Source organism: Clytia hemisphaerica, unplaced genomic scaffold, assembly GCF_902728285.1.
Source record: "Clytia hemisphaerica strain Z4C2 unplaced genomic scaffold, Clytia hemisphaerica genome assembly, whole genome shotgun sequence".
NCBI lineage: Eukaryota > Metazoa > Cnidaria > Hydrozoa > Leptothecata > Clytiidae > Clytia > Clytia hemisphaerica.
Window position 1 is genome coordinate 817,206 of NW_027104274.1, and position 14,879 is coordinate 832,084.

Sequence of the window (14,879 nt, forward strand, 5' to 3'; positions counted from 1 at the left end):
TTCCGCTGAACCACGGAAAGGGGTCAGGGCACAACATCATTTTAGAAAAGAATTTAAAAGGACAGCCCTAGACCCAATAAGCATAAATATGGTATAACATCAAGAGTGGTCAAAGCAAATTTTTCAGAAAATGAGCTAGAATGCTAAGCAACCCAAAGCCGGATCCGAAAATTGGATTTGCATTTAAAAAATATATGTACCTTGAAATCAGCAGATTCGATTTTGATATCAGGATCTTCACCAGTAGTGAAGCTACCAATAGACGATTGGGATTTCAAGGAGGGTTTCTTGGAACCAACTACTTTGTCAGCAGCCGACAAAATACTCTTTGCACTCTCTAGTTGAGCAACCTCTGTAGCAACAAACACATCATCGTTCACCATAGCTTTCTTGTGACTTGCAGAAACAGCAGGAGGTGGTTTTCTGTTAACATTTGGAGCTTTGTCGATTGTCCCATTAGCTTTGCTCGTTTTCGGTTTTTCGGAATCGTTGGACGTCTTAGAATCATTCTAAAAGTAAAGTATCATTTTAATTTGATTCACCATACTCAGCTCTAATATTTGCCCGACTAACTTAATTTTCTTGTTTTATCAGGCACTGCTCTAAAGGGATGCAGCGACGAATGTGATGATCTGATTAGCTTAATTTCACTCCTTTTGATGTAACCAAATACTCACGAGGTTTAATTATTGATATTCTCTGAATGTATTTGGCAAATCCTCTTGCGAACTTAAGATCAGTTTTCTATCGCTGCGAAACATGCTGATTCTATTTATTTTACGCGATATTACATTGGAGTCTCAATAACTCGAACACGCACGGGAAAAACACATTTGCACGGGAAAAACACATTTGCACGGGAAAAACACATTTGCACGGGAAAAACACATTTGCACGGGAAAAACACATTTGTTTGAATTAACGAGTAAGGTTTACAAAGCATTGTTAACTGAAGGAACCATAAAACTTGTTAAAATTGAGGAGAAATTCGAGTTATAGAAGGTCCAGTTAAAGAGTATGAGAGGAAAAAAGTTTGTATATTTTGCTTTTATAGTTTTATACCTTTCGTTGCCTGTCGGCAGTTCTTTTTCTTGATCTGGGATCTTCTCTATCACGATCAACTCTGTCCCTGTTATCGCGTTCCGATCTTTCACCGCGTTTACCGTCTCTTTCGTAGCGTTTGTTTCTATTATCGTAACGGCCTTTACCATCGTCGTAACGGCCCTTGCCATCTTCGTAACGACCTTTGTTGTCGTCGTAGCGCGATTTTCCGTCCTCACGTCTGTTGGAACCGTCTCTTCTATTCTTATCATTCTGGCTTTGGAAACGAGGGGGCTTTTCAGTTCGGTTTTCTCGTTTTTTCGGGTCACGTTTATCTTTCTTGACATCTGAATCTTTGGATCCTTGTTGCGATCTATTAGCTTGTTCAATCGTTTCTTTCTTGGATTTGGGTTTTGCAGTAGATGGTTTGTCAGTAGCCACAGTAGTGACCGAAGTGTCAGTTTTGGTTGACGCTACGCTAGCTTTCACCGTTTCAGATGTCGGTAATGTTTTGGTTGAAGTTGAAGATGGAGGGAGTTTTTCAGAGATGGGTTCCATAGCAGATGGAGAGATGGTTGAGATTGGTGTCAACGTTGGAGGTGTGACCAAAGGTGATGCAGATTCTGGTGTTGGGTGGCTTGGTACAAGGCTTCCCTAAAGAAAAAAGTGACAAAGTTTAAAAGAATAGTTTATTAAGGGGACCGATTTTCACGACTTTGATCTTTCTCAAATAAATTTCTTTAAATTCCAAATAGAATATGAACAATACACGATGACGCCAAAGATTCTTGAATTATTTTGACTTCTTTTGTTCATAAAAGACTGAGGATATATTGAATAACTCTACATACATACAAACAAAGATAAAAATATAGTTCAATAGAACTTACTTTTACTGAGGTCTGAGATGAGCTTGGTTTTCCAGTTCCAACAGCACGAGGGTCTGGTACTGAGGCGACCGCATTCAGCGTAAGCGGTCGTTGCCAGGCGTTCACATTACTGATGGGAAGCTTGGTCGCTTCAGATGGAGTAATAGTTGCGGGTGGTTGAGAGGTCCTCATGAGCGATTGAGCAGGTTCCCATCCACCTATAGCAGCCATCGCAGCGTTGCTACCTGAAGACACTGTAGTTGTTGACGCCTTAGAAGTGACCGACGTTGAAACACTGGTTACTGGTGTAGTTGCTTGAGATGAAGTTTCGCTGGATGGTTTTGTTGTTGGTGTCGTTGTTACCGGTGGTTTATTTTCTTTTGCTTGACCTTCTTTACGGTTTGCTGCCGTTTGTTGGCGTTCTTTATTCTTTGCAGCGTCTTTGGCAGCTTGTTGTTCTTTCTTCTGTTCCGTTTTCTGTTTCTTTTTCTCTTCTTCTCGAGCACGATCTCGTTGTTCCCGTAATTGTTTCTTCGACGTTACCATGGTGAAACCGTCGTCTTCGGAAATCGAATTTTTAGCGGATTGATCTTGTTGGGTGTTTGGGATGTCATCAATCACGACTACACTGCGAATGTTATTCAGATCGAATTCTCGAGAGATATCACGTTTCTTCTCTTCCCGTTTCTCCTGTGATTTCACTTTCTTGGGAGGTGAGTGCATCATGACGTCATCTGTGTTATTTTCATCCTTTTGTGTTGAGAGAGATTTGTTGTTTGAAGTATTTTTATCGGCAGCAGATGAGGCGTTTTCCTCTCTACTTTTCCGCTGTTTTCCTGGGTCCCCCACCTGCTGCCTGTTCGCTAAAAAAGGCGTCTTACCACCACGAACACTACGAGTTGCGCCTCTTCCCGCACCTCTTCCTACGCGACCAGTTTTGGCCGCTAGACTTCCACGTTTCTCTCTAGGAGCTGACGATGAAGATAGACGTTGTTTTCTGTCAGTGCTCACGCTTTTCGATTCACCGTCCAGTTCGCTTTTATCTTCGAACGATGGTCGATTTTCTTCAGACGACTTGAACTTCTCTCCATCCTCCGTCTCTTCATTACGATCTCTTCCGACTCGTTGATTAAATTCACGCCCACCGCGTCCGCCTCTTCCTCGTCCGCGTGGAACACCTTCAGGCTTTCCGCCACGTCCACGCCCACGGAATCGAGGTGGTGGTTCTTCCCAGTTGGTGGTGCTACGAGCTTCAAATCGTTTCCCTCTTCTATTTTCCTCATCAACTTCTCCCTCGGTATCACCTTGTTCACCTGGTAATAAAATCGATAGTGGGTAGGCTTACAAGGTACACTTTTCTACCAGGAGATTGAGGATGTAATACATATTTGCTGTTTATTTGAAAATATTTTTTAACTTAAAAGGTTAACCCTAAGAATAAATAATCGTCATCTTTTAATCAAAAGTCAAATATAATCACGGATATAGCGTGAAAGTCTTGGTATTAAGTAGACACAATGAAGCATTCATTTGAAATTTTAGTACACCCATTAACGTCTAAACTATTCATCAATCTATACATTACCTAAAAGGGATTTAATCAAAAAGAGGGCTTGACACAAACAAAGTATACAAAGATCAAAATAAGGTCAGAGTACAAATAACGACAAACATACCTTTATTGTATTTGTTGGACGATTTATCACGGTAACTATTGCGCGAGTAGCGGTCCATACCACCAGAGCCTCCACGACCGCGTCCTCGACCACGTTTGTTGAATTCGCGATGGCCCATTGAATCCTCACGGTCATCATACCTCCTCTCCGAACGTTCGTTTTGATGAGGTTTTGCTGTTGACTCTTTCTCGACCTCTTTCGAAGAGGAAGATATGGTTGTATCTTGAGACTTCTCACCATCTTTGCTCTCTTCAACCGTCGGTTTGGCAGATGGTTGATCGTCTGCCTTAATAGGTTGCACTGTTTGTAGTGTCGTTTCTTCAGATTTAGAGCCTTCTTTGTTCTCCACTGTGGCAGACTTAACATCATCAGTACTCGACGTCTTTTGGAAAGGTTTTTCTTTCTTTTCCCACCTCTTGTTTCCACCATCTTTGTTTCGTGGATCGTTTCGGTAGTCATTGCGGTCGTCACGCGTCCGAGATTCGTTTCGCTCGCCACGGTCACGCGTTCGTGAGTCTTTACGATAGTCCTTTCGATCATCTCCACGATCTTTACCACGTGTATCGCTGCGATCCTCTTTTTCTCTTGGTGGTCGATCTTTTCGCCAATCGTTTCTTTCTTCGTAATTCCTCGATTCACCTCGATTTTGTCGGTCTCTAGGACGCGTATCCTTTCTGTCGTCGCGGTTCCGAGAGTCGTTCCTGTAATCATTTCTATCTTCGCGTTTTCGATAATCTTGCTTCCTGTCATCGTAACTCTTATCACTTCTGTTGGAATCACGTTGACCAAGCTGTCGATCGCTCCTGTTGGCGATGTTCTTATCATCGCGCGATTCGGTCGGGCGGTCGTCTTTTCTATCTTCCTTTGGCGTCACTTCAGTTTTGTCAGTTAATGACTGCTTGCTACCTTTCTCTGTATCTCGTTTTTCGTTTTCGTCACCACGATACTTCACTTCTTCATTCTTATCACGTTTCTCATTGCGATAATCACGCCTGTTATTGTCTCTGTTGTCTTTCCTGATGTCACGATAATTGTCGCGTCGATCTTCACGATCCCTGTTGTTGAAATCGCGCTTGTCTCTGCGATCGTTGTACTTGTCAACACGATCCTTGTCAAATGGTCGATCTTTATCATACTGATTTCGATCTCTCCTATCACGAGGCGGTCGCTTATCGTCGTCTCTTCGCTCACGATATTCACCGCGGCGATCGTTGTCCTGTCGGTTGTCGCGTTGCTCATAACCTCTTTCTGTCCGGCCACTGAGTCTAGACTTTCGATCAAAGTTACGATCACCTCCTCTATCAGGACGTTCGCCACCTCTGTCAGGACGTTCCCGATCAAAAGGTCGTCTGTCGTTTCGTTGATCGTAGTTTTGTCGACCCTGCGGTCGTGGTTTGTTGCCTTGATATCTGTCAACATTGTCACTTCGGAATTTGTTTTCATCAGGCGATTGGCGTGGTTCTTCTGTCTTAATGTTGGTAGCGTCATCTTTCTGCCTTTTCTCTTCTTCTTTTTGAATCTCGACAAGTGATTTCATTTGATTATCTCCCGTAGTTACTTTCTTCTTATCACCCGATACAACATTTGCCCAAGGTGAAGGCTTATTGTTTGCTGGTGGACCTTGTGTAGTGTCAGAAGGTCGATCAGTTCTGGATTTCGTTTTGGAAGAGTCGTTATTCCTGGGAAGCCGCATTTCTTTGTAACGTTGGCCCGAGGGTGCATTCGATTCTGTTTCATGTCTTCCTTGACTTCTTTGTTCATCTTTTCGAGTGACTGATAGATCTTTAAGACCACCTTTGGGATGGATTCCTCTTCGGACAGTTTTGTTTTCTTGTTCTTTCGGATCGTCCTCGTCCCATGCAGTACGTACAGCTGTTTGTTTTTCAGGTTCTTTATCACTGGCATGGACTTCACTACTCGAGGAGTCTACGCTTTCTTTTCGTCGCATGACACGCATTTTGGAATTGTCTGCCTTGTTATTTTCTGAAGAAAGGAAAAGAGAATAACCATTGAGAACACGAATCGTGTTTATGAGTTCCGAGATTTTTCCGTAATATTTTTCCGAGCCTTTAGGCGAGGAAAAATCTCGGTAAAATCTCGGAACGAGTAAAATATTTCTCGTATTGAACTTGAAGTCATGCGATAACTTATTTATTGTCGACTCAAAAAAATCGCACTTCCGCCTTCTGTGTACGTGCAGTTTCAAATGTTTTTATTCGAAAATCTAATTCGAACGTTAGATTCGAACAAAAACATTCGATATGTTCCCATAGTGTCCTTCCCCCCTGGATTCAGGGGGGAATGGGTTTTGAGGTGAAAAGGACGTATAGGGGGGAAAGAATTTTTTTTGAAGCCAAGGGGGGGGGACGAGGGGGGGATGGAAAATTTTCATTCTAGGCATGGGGGGGGGACTCACCAAAATCAATTCAAAATTGAAAAACATCTGGTTTTATGAGATGATATAGCATAATGCTTAGTTTTATTAATATTATGGTTTAAAAACAACCATCCTTTCCATATATTCTTGAATTAGAACTACCTTAGGGAAAACAATAAGCGTTAAGTTCATCAAATTACAGCTTTTTAATTTTATGCTTGAGGGGGGGGGGGGGTGGTGCAGAAAATTTTTGGAGGCAGGGTGGGAAAAATGAGGGGGGGGATGGAAAATTTTTATTCTAGGCATGGGGGGGGGGAGAGACCCTGAAGGACACTATGGTTCCCGCCGAAAATATTCACACAAAAACAAAACAGAGAGCTTTTTTCGACTTTTACTTTGAAGTGTTGCACATAGCAGATTTTTCAGAGATGTATTTGAAAGTTTCTAGATTGATAATTCAAAATGCAGATGATGTACAGTATTCTTTCGATGAGAAGAAACCCTTCATCAATGGATTAATCGGATTGATAACATCAGTGTTTACTATGTTCTTGTTTCGATTTATGGAAAAGAATAGTATAGAGGAAAAGAGTCCCATGATGGAAATGTATGCTTGTAATAATGGCTAAAAAAACAACATTTTGGCAACAACAAAACAATTTGGATAATTTCTTGGTTATCGTCAAGCTGTAAACGTTCTGAATTTTAGAAGGAATAAATAATAATTGTTGAAGAATTGATGCTTTAAAGCCAAGGAAGTATTCTTGTAGAAAATAAGGAGGAGAACTTTTATAAAGATCGCCCGTCATCTGGTTTAATACAAGACATTAAGTTGTTATGTTATAAGAAATATTATTGGCAAAGAAGGCAAAGATTCAAGAATCTCAAGTTTTCTTTGGTTTCCATTGATAAAAAACTGTTTGGTTATCACACGGACGAATTTACCAAAAACTGAAAATATTTGGGTCGTGTCAAGTAGTTTTATAATAATTTCTATATACAGTTGACGCTCTCTAACTCGACGTTCTACTATTCGATTAGCTCCCTTATTCGATGAAAATCCAATTTCACTTGAAAATCGAATTAGAGAACGTCAACTGTAGTTCATCACATTTGATTTTTGCGTCTTTTATGGAAGAACTCCAAAGTAAAAGTTAATCTAAAAACAGTTTTGTTGCGTTTTTCCATTTGACTCCGAAAGTCAGTTCTTTTCGGCTGGTTTGTTTTGATTTTTCTCCCGCCGCTTACCCAGTCCCCCAAAAGTCAATGCGGTCATATTTCCAGACTAGGGAAATATGAAATATCGCAAATATTTCGATGTTCTCGACCAATCAAAATACTTATATTTTTTGGGTCGGCAATAAGTAGACAATATATGAGATGGAGACACTACTATTAGGGGAGTCTAGCCTCTCGAATTTCTTTCGCCCCTTGCTTTGCTAACCTAGAAGGGTTTGAAGGTTTGGGACTTTTCTACATAATATTCCGTTGCCGTTGACGTATTTCAATTGGAAGTTAGAAAAGCAGCGCATACCTTCATTTCTGTCTTTGATGTCAGATTGAGACCCTCTGAAACTCCTCCTGCTTGAATCAGAAGCTTCACTGTTATTTCTTGAACGAAATTTGGAGTCGGATTTCAATCCACTATCCAATGCACTTTTCGGTTTATCTTCCTTATACTGAGGTTGGTAGAGATCTTTCTTGGGTCGAGCCTTATCATCAGTTGTCCTAGACTTGTTCTCTGTAGAACCAGTTTCATCATCGAACGGACTTGGTTTCGTTTTCTCTTGTTTACGTTGGTCTTCTCGTACCGCGTTAGGTTCTTGCTTAGATTCAGGTTTAGATTTGTCTTCTTGAGGCATGGGCGGTTGTTGTTGCATCTGTTGCATATTGGGCGGGTACATTCCAGGTGGCATGTAAAAGAAGGGAGGGAATGGGTAACCTTGAGGAGCCCCCTGAGGTCCAGCACCAGAAGGCGGCATTGGCATTCTCCAATTCATCATTTGTGGGTGAAATGGAGGATATCCAGCTGGCCATCCAGGATGCTCTTTCTTCTCTGACGCCTATAGGAAAATATTGACAAAATAAGTTAGTTTTGACTTTTAGAATTATTGAGCTCATTATCAATAACTTCATCCATTCCCTTCGAAATAAAAACACTGAGGAGTGGCGAATGAGGAACGAAATTTTTGTTTGCAACACTTAGGTTTGAACCCTAAATCAACTAATTTTGTTTCATAGATTTTTTGCATATGGAATCCCCCTCAGGAAGATGAAGGTCAACTAGAGGGGGGATTGAATACTTTTATCTTTACGATCTTGATGAAGGATTTCATAAAATTCTATGTGAAGTGGGGGAAGAAAGTGTAAAAATTGGGTATTAATATCAAGCTGATAAAATGTTTCCAGATCGTTGTAAGGGATCGTTTTTAAATTGTTAAAGTTAAAATAGAGAAAGCAGTGAATTGATTGTTTGAGAAATAATTCAAGTTGGGGAACCGTAGAAAAAGGGTAGGCGGGAGAGAAGACCATCAGGGTCCCGGATTGGGACCTGAAAACCTGCAGACGACCTAATCTTTGTCTAAAAATACTTGAAATCTTCCTCCAAGATACGAATCGGGGTGTTACCTCTCTCCTTTTCTGATTTGGTGTCCTCTCTTTACCACGATCGTTCTTTTTACCAGAAGATCTATCATCATCAGATTCGTCAGACTCATCGAACACAAGTTTCGCGTTGTAATCGACTTCATCTTGCGCTGCTGCCCAACCATTTTCATCCTTCTCTTTGTCAAGATTTCTCAAGTCTGTATCTTTGATAGTTGACGGTCGCTCCATTTTACCTTTATTTTGATTGAATGGCGGAGGCATTCTAAAATTGAAGATGATAATTCATCACCAGAGTTGAATTGCAAGGCCAACTGCTTATTTCTAATAGTCTCTAGATAATAATCGAAATGATGAGATGAAAATGTCCCTGCTTCGTGTCAAAATGTTTGTCATAAACACAATGAAACAACAGGTTGATACGATCATTCTTTAATTTTTTTTCTCAAATAAATCAATTAATTTATTAAAAAAATAAGGTAAAAGATTGGACACCTAAACTTACCTTTGCATGAAATTGGGATCAAATGGAGGCATTTTACCGCCAGAACCAGGATAAGGAAAATAATATGGGTGAATCGGCATTCGGGCACCACCTGGACCTGGCATAAATGCCTGAGGAATGAAACAGAGACAATTTATTTTTAAAACAGATTTGGGAAATTAGACTAAAACATTAAGATATTTACATATACATTAGGCACTTTCCGCAGTCACAACGAGAACGGCAACGACAACGGCAAAACTTGTGAAATAACATATAGGTGTGAAAAAATAGAGAAGTTGCCGTTGTGGCTCATTTTTAATTCCGCAATTATTTTTCACAACGACAACGTCTATCATTTTTTTTAAAGTAACGAAAAACGAAAAACCTGGAGAAAATCTCGAAGCTTTTCATTTTCAATGCAAACTAAAAATACTGTAATGATCAGAATTATTTTGTTATGTTATTAGTAACGAGATTAACAAACTGAACAAATTTAAAATCAGGATTTCAAAAATTCAATACTTGAAACTTACACATCTAGCACAAGAAAAAAAGCTAAAAAATGATAAAAAGTTTAAAGATTCTGAAATATAATTTTCAAAATTGTCTTACTTTTTGCTTGATGTTGATTTTTATGCTAGAAAGATTTCGTTGTCTGACAACGCCAAAATGAGTGATTTGCCGTCGGGCACGAGAAGAGAAAACGGTTAATTGGGGTTTACTCAGAGTTTTGACAAGTTTTGACAGCTCAAAGGTGTGAATTTGATGTTTTCACGTTCTCGTTGTCGTACTCGTTGTGATTGCGGAAAGTGCCTAATTTATTTAACAAACAACAAAAGAGAACAAAATATTGTGAACAGAGTTGATCTAAATTTTTTGTTCGTTATTTTGAAACTTGTTTCTTTTGGTTTATCTACATTTTATTTAATATTGTCAAATATTTTCCAATTATTATGAGGCCAAATTGTAGCATTTGCGGTGAGAAACTCGTCAAAAGGCTAAAAAAATCAAACCTTATGAAGAATGAAAAAAAAAATAAGTGTGCCAAATTTCAGCTAAATCTAGCCATTGTTGATGTCAACAAGGATGCTTCAAAGTATTTGGGACATACACTTGGACAGACGGACAGACAGAAAGACATATTCTAGGATTCTAGTTCAACTCAAGTTGAGGAATGGTAAAATGAGCTATTTAAAATATTAACAAAATCAACTCACATATGGGTAAGGAAATTGATTGCCATTAAAGTTAGGATGATTTAGCATATTCGTAGCATTTTCACCAGGCTTTGAGCCATCTAAATGGAAAAGAAACGCAAGTATATAAAAAATACATTTACCCACGCATACAAAGTAGATGGATATTGATTTGGACCTACCCGATGAGGATTTTCAATAAAGAGGAATATAGAGAAAGAAAAATGCAAAATCGTATTGTTGGAAAATAAAACAGCTAATTAACAGTCAGAAAAAAAGTAGTTAAATGATTAAAGAAGCAAGCTTTTCATGAGAATGAAGAGAAAGGCAAGAGAAGAAAATAAAGTAATGTCAACATTGAATTCCTCAAGAAAATCCAAAAATCCAAGAAATTATCTTGAGCTAACAACAGCGTGGTTAAAATTCATAGGATCTCCAACAAGACAATAGCCTTGATTTACCTGATTGTTGGGGGGCCATCCCCTGAGGATTTACATTTTGATCGCCTTCTCCCGATGCTTCTCTTTTGTTTCCCTCCTGACCAAGTGTCGGAAACTCTCTTTGAAAATAAGGTGAATCTAAGAAAGAGAAAAAGTATACTTTTATGTGTTGATCAATAAATATAAGTGTAGTTTTTCATGAGAAACGTTTGTTTGGGCTCAACTTCAGGATATTTAATACTTATAAAGGCCTGATGTACAGTAGTGCTAAGGGGGACCCCCTTCTGAACATTCACAAAAATTGATCTCAAAAATTGTCCCCAAAAGTATTTTTACCCTATAACTGTGGAAAATATTGTGCTTTGTTTTGATTGCCTACCCGTCATCCATTTACACTCTATCTTATTGCCATTAAATTGCGAAGACATTGTTTTAAGCAAATATCCCGTTTGAAAATGCACTTGGGAAAATTTCCAATTCCCTTTCTTTGGTTGAGACGACCATACCCTTTTCAAAAGGGGGATATGTTTAGTGAAGAACACACCCTGGGCCCAAAAATCTAAATTTTTGAAAAAATGAAAAGAAAACCCCCGAAATTATTTAGCTTTCACGATGCGTTTTTATCAATATACAATGCATCTTCTACTCTAAAGGATAATTTGTAGGCAAAGTAACTTTTGTATTTGCTTGAAGATTCAAAATACTTGTTACAACTAATCGTTTTTCAAAGAAGATAACATTTCTTTTGCCTTCAGTTATAGGGATAGCTTAACATACGAAGCACCCCTGTCTTAGTGAGAAACATATATTCTTAAACAATTGTCTTGCTAAAATTAATCAAGTTTTGAGTTTTAAATACCCTGGCCTCAGTAACTGGGAGGACTACCAACTACTGCATACGAAGCTGACTATTAGGCTACATACGAAGCGGGCTATTAGAGTTGTACAAATAGAATTAATAATAAACCAGCTGCGCTGGAAGGTCAGCCTAAATTGCTTAATATGATTAGAAAGATATGTTGTTAAAGATTGATATGATTTACTAAAACGAGAGTAAAAAAATCATCAAATTTACGGTTGTATACAATATGGATTAACGAAAATATGCCATGTTATAATCTGTATGATATAATAATTATTCTCTTTTAATTAGGATAGATATTTAGATAATAAAAATTAGATATACAGATGAACAGCAACAAAAGGCTACATCAACAACAGATTCAAGAAAATAAAAATCCTTCCAAGGAAGTTAAATGCAAGGCTATCAAAAACCACAAAAAATTTATACACTTTTCATTTTTTATTAAGCTTAGACTTATAATTATATTCAAGCTCAAGCTGGACAAAAAATCAAAAAAGTTTCAAAAACAAAGATCCTGTAAATCAGTAAAAGTTAAAATGGTGTCATTCTTATTCATCTTAACTCCAGAGAAATAGTTTAGCTTAAAACTACATGTTTTTTATAATAAGCAATGAAAAATTCAAAATAAGGTTTACACTCAAAAGTTTTATGTTTAGCACACCCGGTGTCGTCCCAGAAAGACTGTAATTATTGTACTGTATTTTCCCTAATCTGAGCCTAAATATGCTTAAAAGTGCAATATTTATCTATTAAAAAATATTTAATCCATTTATATACATTTATTATTTATCATTATTAGTTCAGAATGTATAAGTGTCTCGCCATCAAATCACAGTGAAAAAATCTAAGTCTAGAAAAACATAATTTTTGTCAATAATTTGATGAAGAATACTCCAGCCTTTCTGAAATTTACATAGGAGCTGCACTTTAAATATATATACTTGATTAATTTCCATTTACGCTTGATCATAATTATCTCCAAGTCGGTCCAAAAAAACAAACGTAACTGCCAGTGAAAAACGCAAGTCTAGAAAAAAATCATTTTTGCATCAATAGTTTGATGAAGAACTTCGGTCTTTCTCAAATTCACATAGGAGCGGTACTTTAATATACTTGATCATAATTATCTCCAAGTCAGTCCAAAAAAACAAACGTAACTGCCAGTGAAAAACGCAAGTCTAGAAAAAAATCATTTTTGCGTCAATAGTTTGATGAAGAACTTCGGTCTTTCTCAAATTCACATAGGAGCAATACTTTAATATACTTGATCAATTTCCATTTACACTTTATCATAATTATCTCCAAGTCGGTCCAAAAAAAACAAATGTATCATAACTGCCATTGAAAAACGCAAGTCTAGAAAAAAATCATTTTTGCGTCAATAATTTGATGAAGAACTTCGTTCTTTCTCAAATTTACATAGGAGCTGTACTTTAATATACTTGATCAATTTCCATTTACGCTTTATCATAATTATTTCCAAGTTGGTCCAAAAAAACAAATGTATCATAACTGCCATTGAAAAACGCAAGTCTAGAAAAAAATCATTTTTGCGTCAATAATTTGATGAAGAACCTCTGTCATTCTCAAACCTACATAGGAGCTGTACTTTAATATACTTGATCAATTTCCATTTACGCTTTATCATAATTATTTCCAAGTTGGTCCAAAAAAACAAATGTATCATAACTGCCATTGAAAAACGCAAGTCTAGAAAAAAATCATTTTTGCGTCAATAATTTGATGAAGAACCTCTGTCATTCTCAAACCTACATAGGAGCTGTACTTTAATATACTTGATCAATTTCCATTTACGCTTTATCAATATTATCTCCAAGTTGGTCCAAAAAAACAAACGTAACTGCCAGTGAAAACGCAAGTCTAGAAAAAAATCATTTTTGCGTCAATAATTTGATGAAGAACTTCGTTCTTTCTCAAAATTACATAGGAGCTGTACTTTAATATACTTGATCAATTTCCATTTACGCTTTATCATAATTATCTCCAAGTTGGTCCAAAAAAACAAACGTAACTGCCAGTGAAAAACGCAAGTCTAGAGAAAAATCATTTTTGCGTCAATAATTTGATGAAGAACCTCGGTCATTCTCAAAATTACATAGGAGCTGTACTTTAATATACTTGATCAATTTCCATTTACGCTTTATCAATATTATCTCCAAGTCCAGAAGAACAAGCATATAAAATTTCTATCAAATCAAAAGAAAACACCAAGTTCGAGAAAACATTATTTTTGTGAATAATCAGATAATTAAGCTGTGAACTGTAATATATCTACACTCCATCAAATTCCAGTAATTGTTGGTGGTTATTCTATATTCAAGTCCAAAATGAAAAAATATGTTTTCATGCTACAAAATAATGAGGTCTAGCAGGTAAAAAATAACTCACAATTCAGGAAAAAACTTGAGCAAATAAGTTTACTTTAAAGAAAAGAACATCCTTATAATCTAACTCCAGTGTTGTATCTTTCTTAGTTATAAGTTTAAAAGCCACTTCGATATAACGATTGTATAAATAAAAGCTGGCAAGAGATAAACACCGAACGAACGAAAAAGCACCGCCTTGGCAGCCATATTGAATTGTTTTTGACAAATATCGAGAAACCAAACTTAGCCCGATTGGATGAATTGAAAGCGTATCCCAACCAGAACGCAGCCCTAAAAAAGCTGGAGAGCAAATACACAGATCGGGAAACCAAACTTAACCCGATCGGATGAAAACTTTAGAAATCGGGGAAACACATTTTTTTTTCTGACCCTGCTTCTTCTGCGGAATAATAGCGAAATGAATGCTCAGCTGGGGCTGACCAACAAGTGATAATTTTATGGACCTACCTGGTTATCAAAAACTAATCAATGAACATTGAAACAATGAAACACATAAGACATAACTTGACAAAATAAAAAATATATAATGAAAGCATATCTATTGGGAGAAACTATCAACACTATTGAAAAAGACTTGAAAAATAAGTAAAAAAGCTATTAAACGCTTTTCTTTATAAAAACAATCCACTATCAGAAAAATGCACAGCTTAATAAATAAGGTTTCTAGAAAACTCAAATCATTGCGCTCTACCATGACATTTTCTTCTTTTAGAAAAAATAATAATGACAAGCAACATGCTGAAAAAGTGACAATAATTGTACAAAAATTCAGAATGGAAAAATAATGAATAATGTAAAATGGTAAAAAGGAATGTTCCCAAATACAAAAAAAACCTTTTAAGCTGCTTTTGGCCCAAATTTGCCCCAAAAAAATTTCTTTAAAAATCTGGCTCCGTCACATTTTGGGCATTGTCAT

General features: G+C 37.3%; 1 protein-coding gene across 1 annotated transcript in view; it reads right to left on the reverse strand.

The window, feature by feature from the left end:
- LOC136816774 (zinc finger CCCH domain-containing protein 13-like) overlaps nucleotides 1-14,879 on the reverse strand; it is a 30,820-nt gene that overhangs the window by 3,168 nt on the left and 12,773 nt on the right. The window contains exons 5-13 of the mRNA XM_067073096.1: nucleotides 10,712-10,828; nucleotides 10,272-10,351; nucleotides 9,073-9,182; nucleotides 8,592-8,832; nucleotides 7,498-8,026; nucleotides 3,587-5,569; nucleotides 1,932-3,223; nucleotides 1,063-1,695; nucleotides 201-509 (exon numbers count right to left, since the gene is read on the reverse strand). Coding sequence (XP_066929197.1) covers nucleotides 201-509; nucleotides 1,063-1,695; nucleotides 1,932-3,223; nucleotides 3,587-5,569; nucleotides 7,498-8,026; nucleotides 8,592-8,832; nucleotides 9,073-9,182; nucleotides 10,272-10,351; nucleotides 10,712-10,828 — 5,294 coding nt within the window. The remainder of the gene's footprint in view (nucleotides 1-200; nucleotides 510-1,062; nucleotides 1,696-1,931; nucleotides 3,224-3,586; nucleotides 5,570-7,497; nucleotides 8,027-8,591; nucleotides 8,833-9,072; nucleotides 9,183-10,271; nucleotides 10,352-10,711; nucleotides 10,829-14,879) is intronic.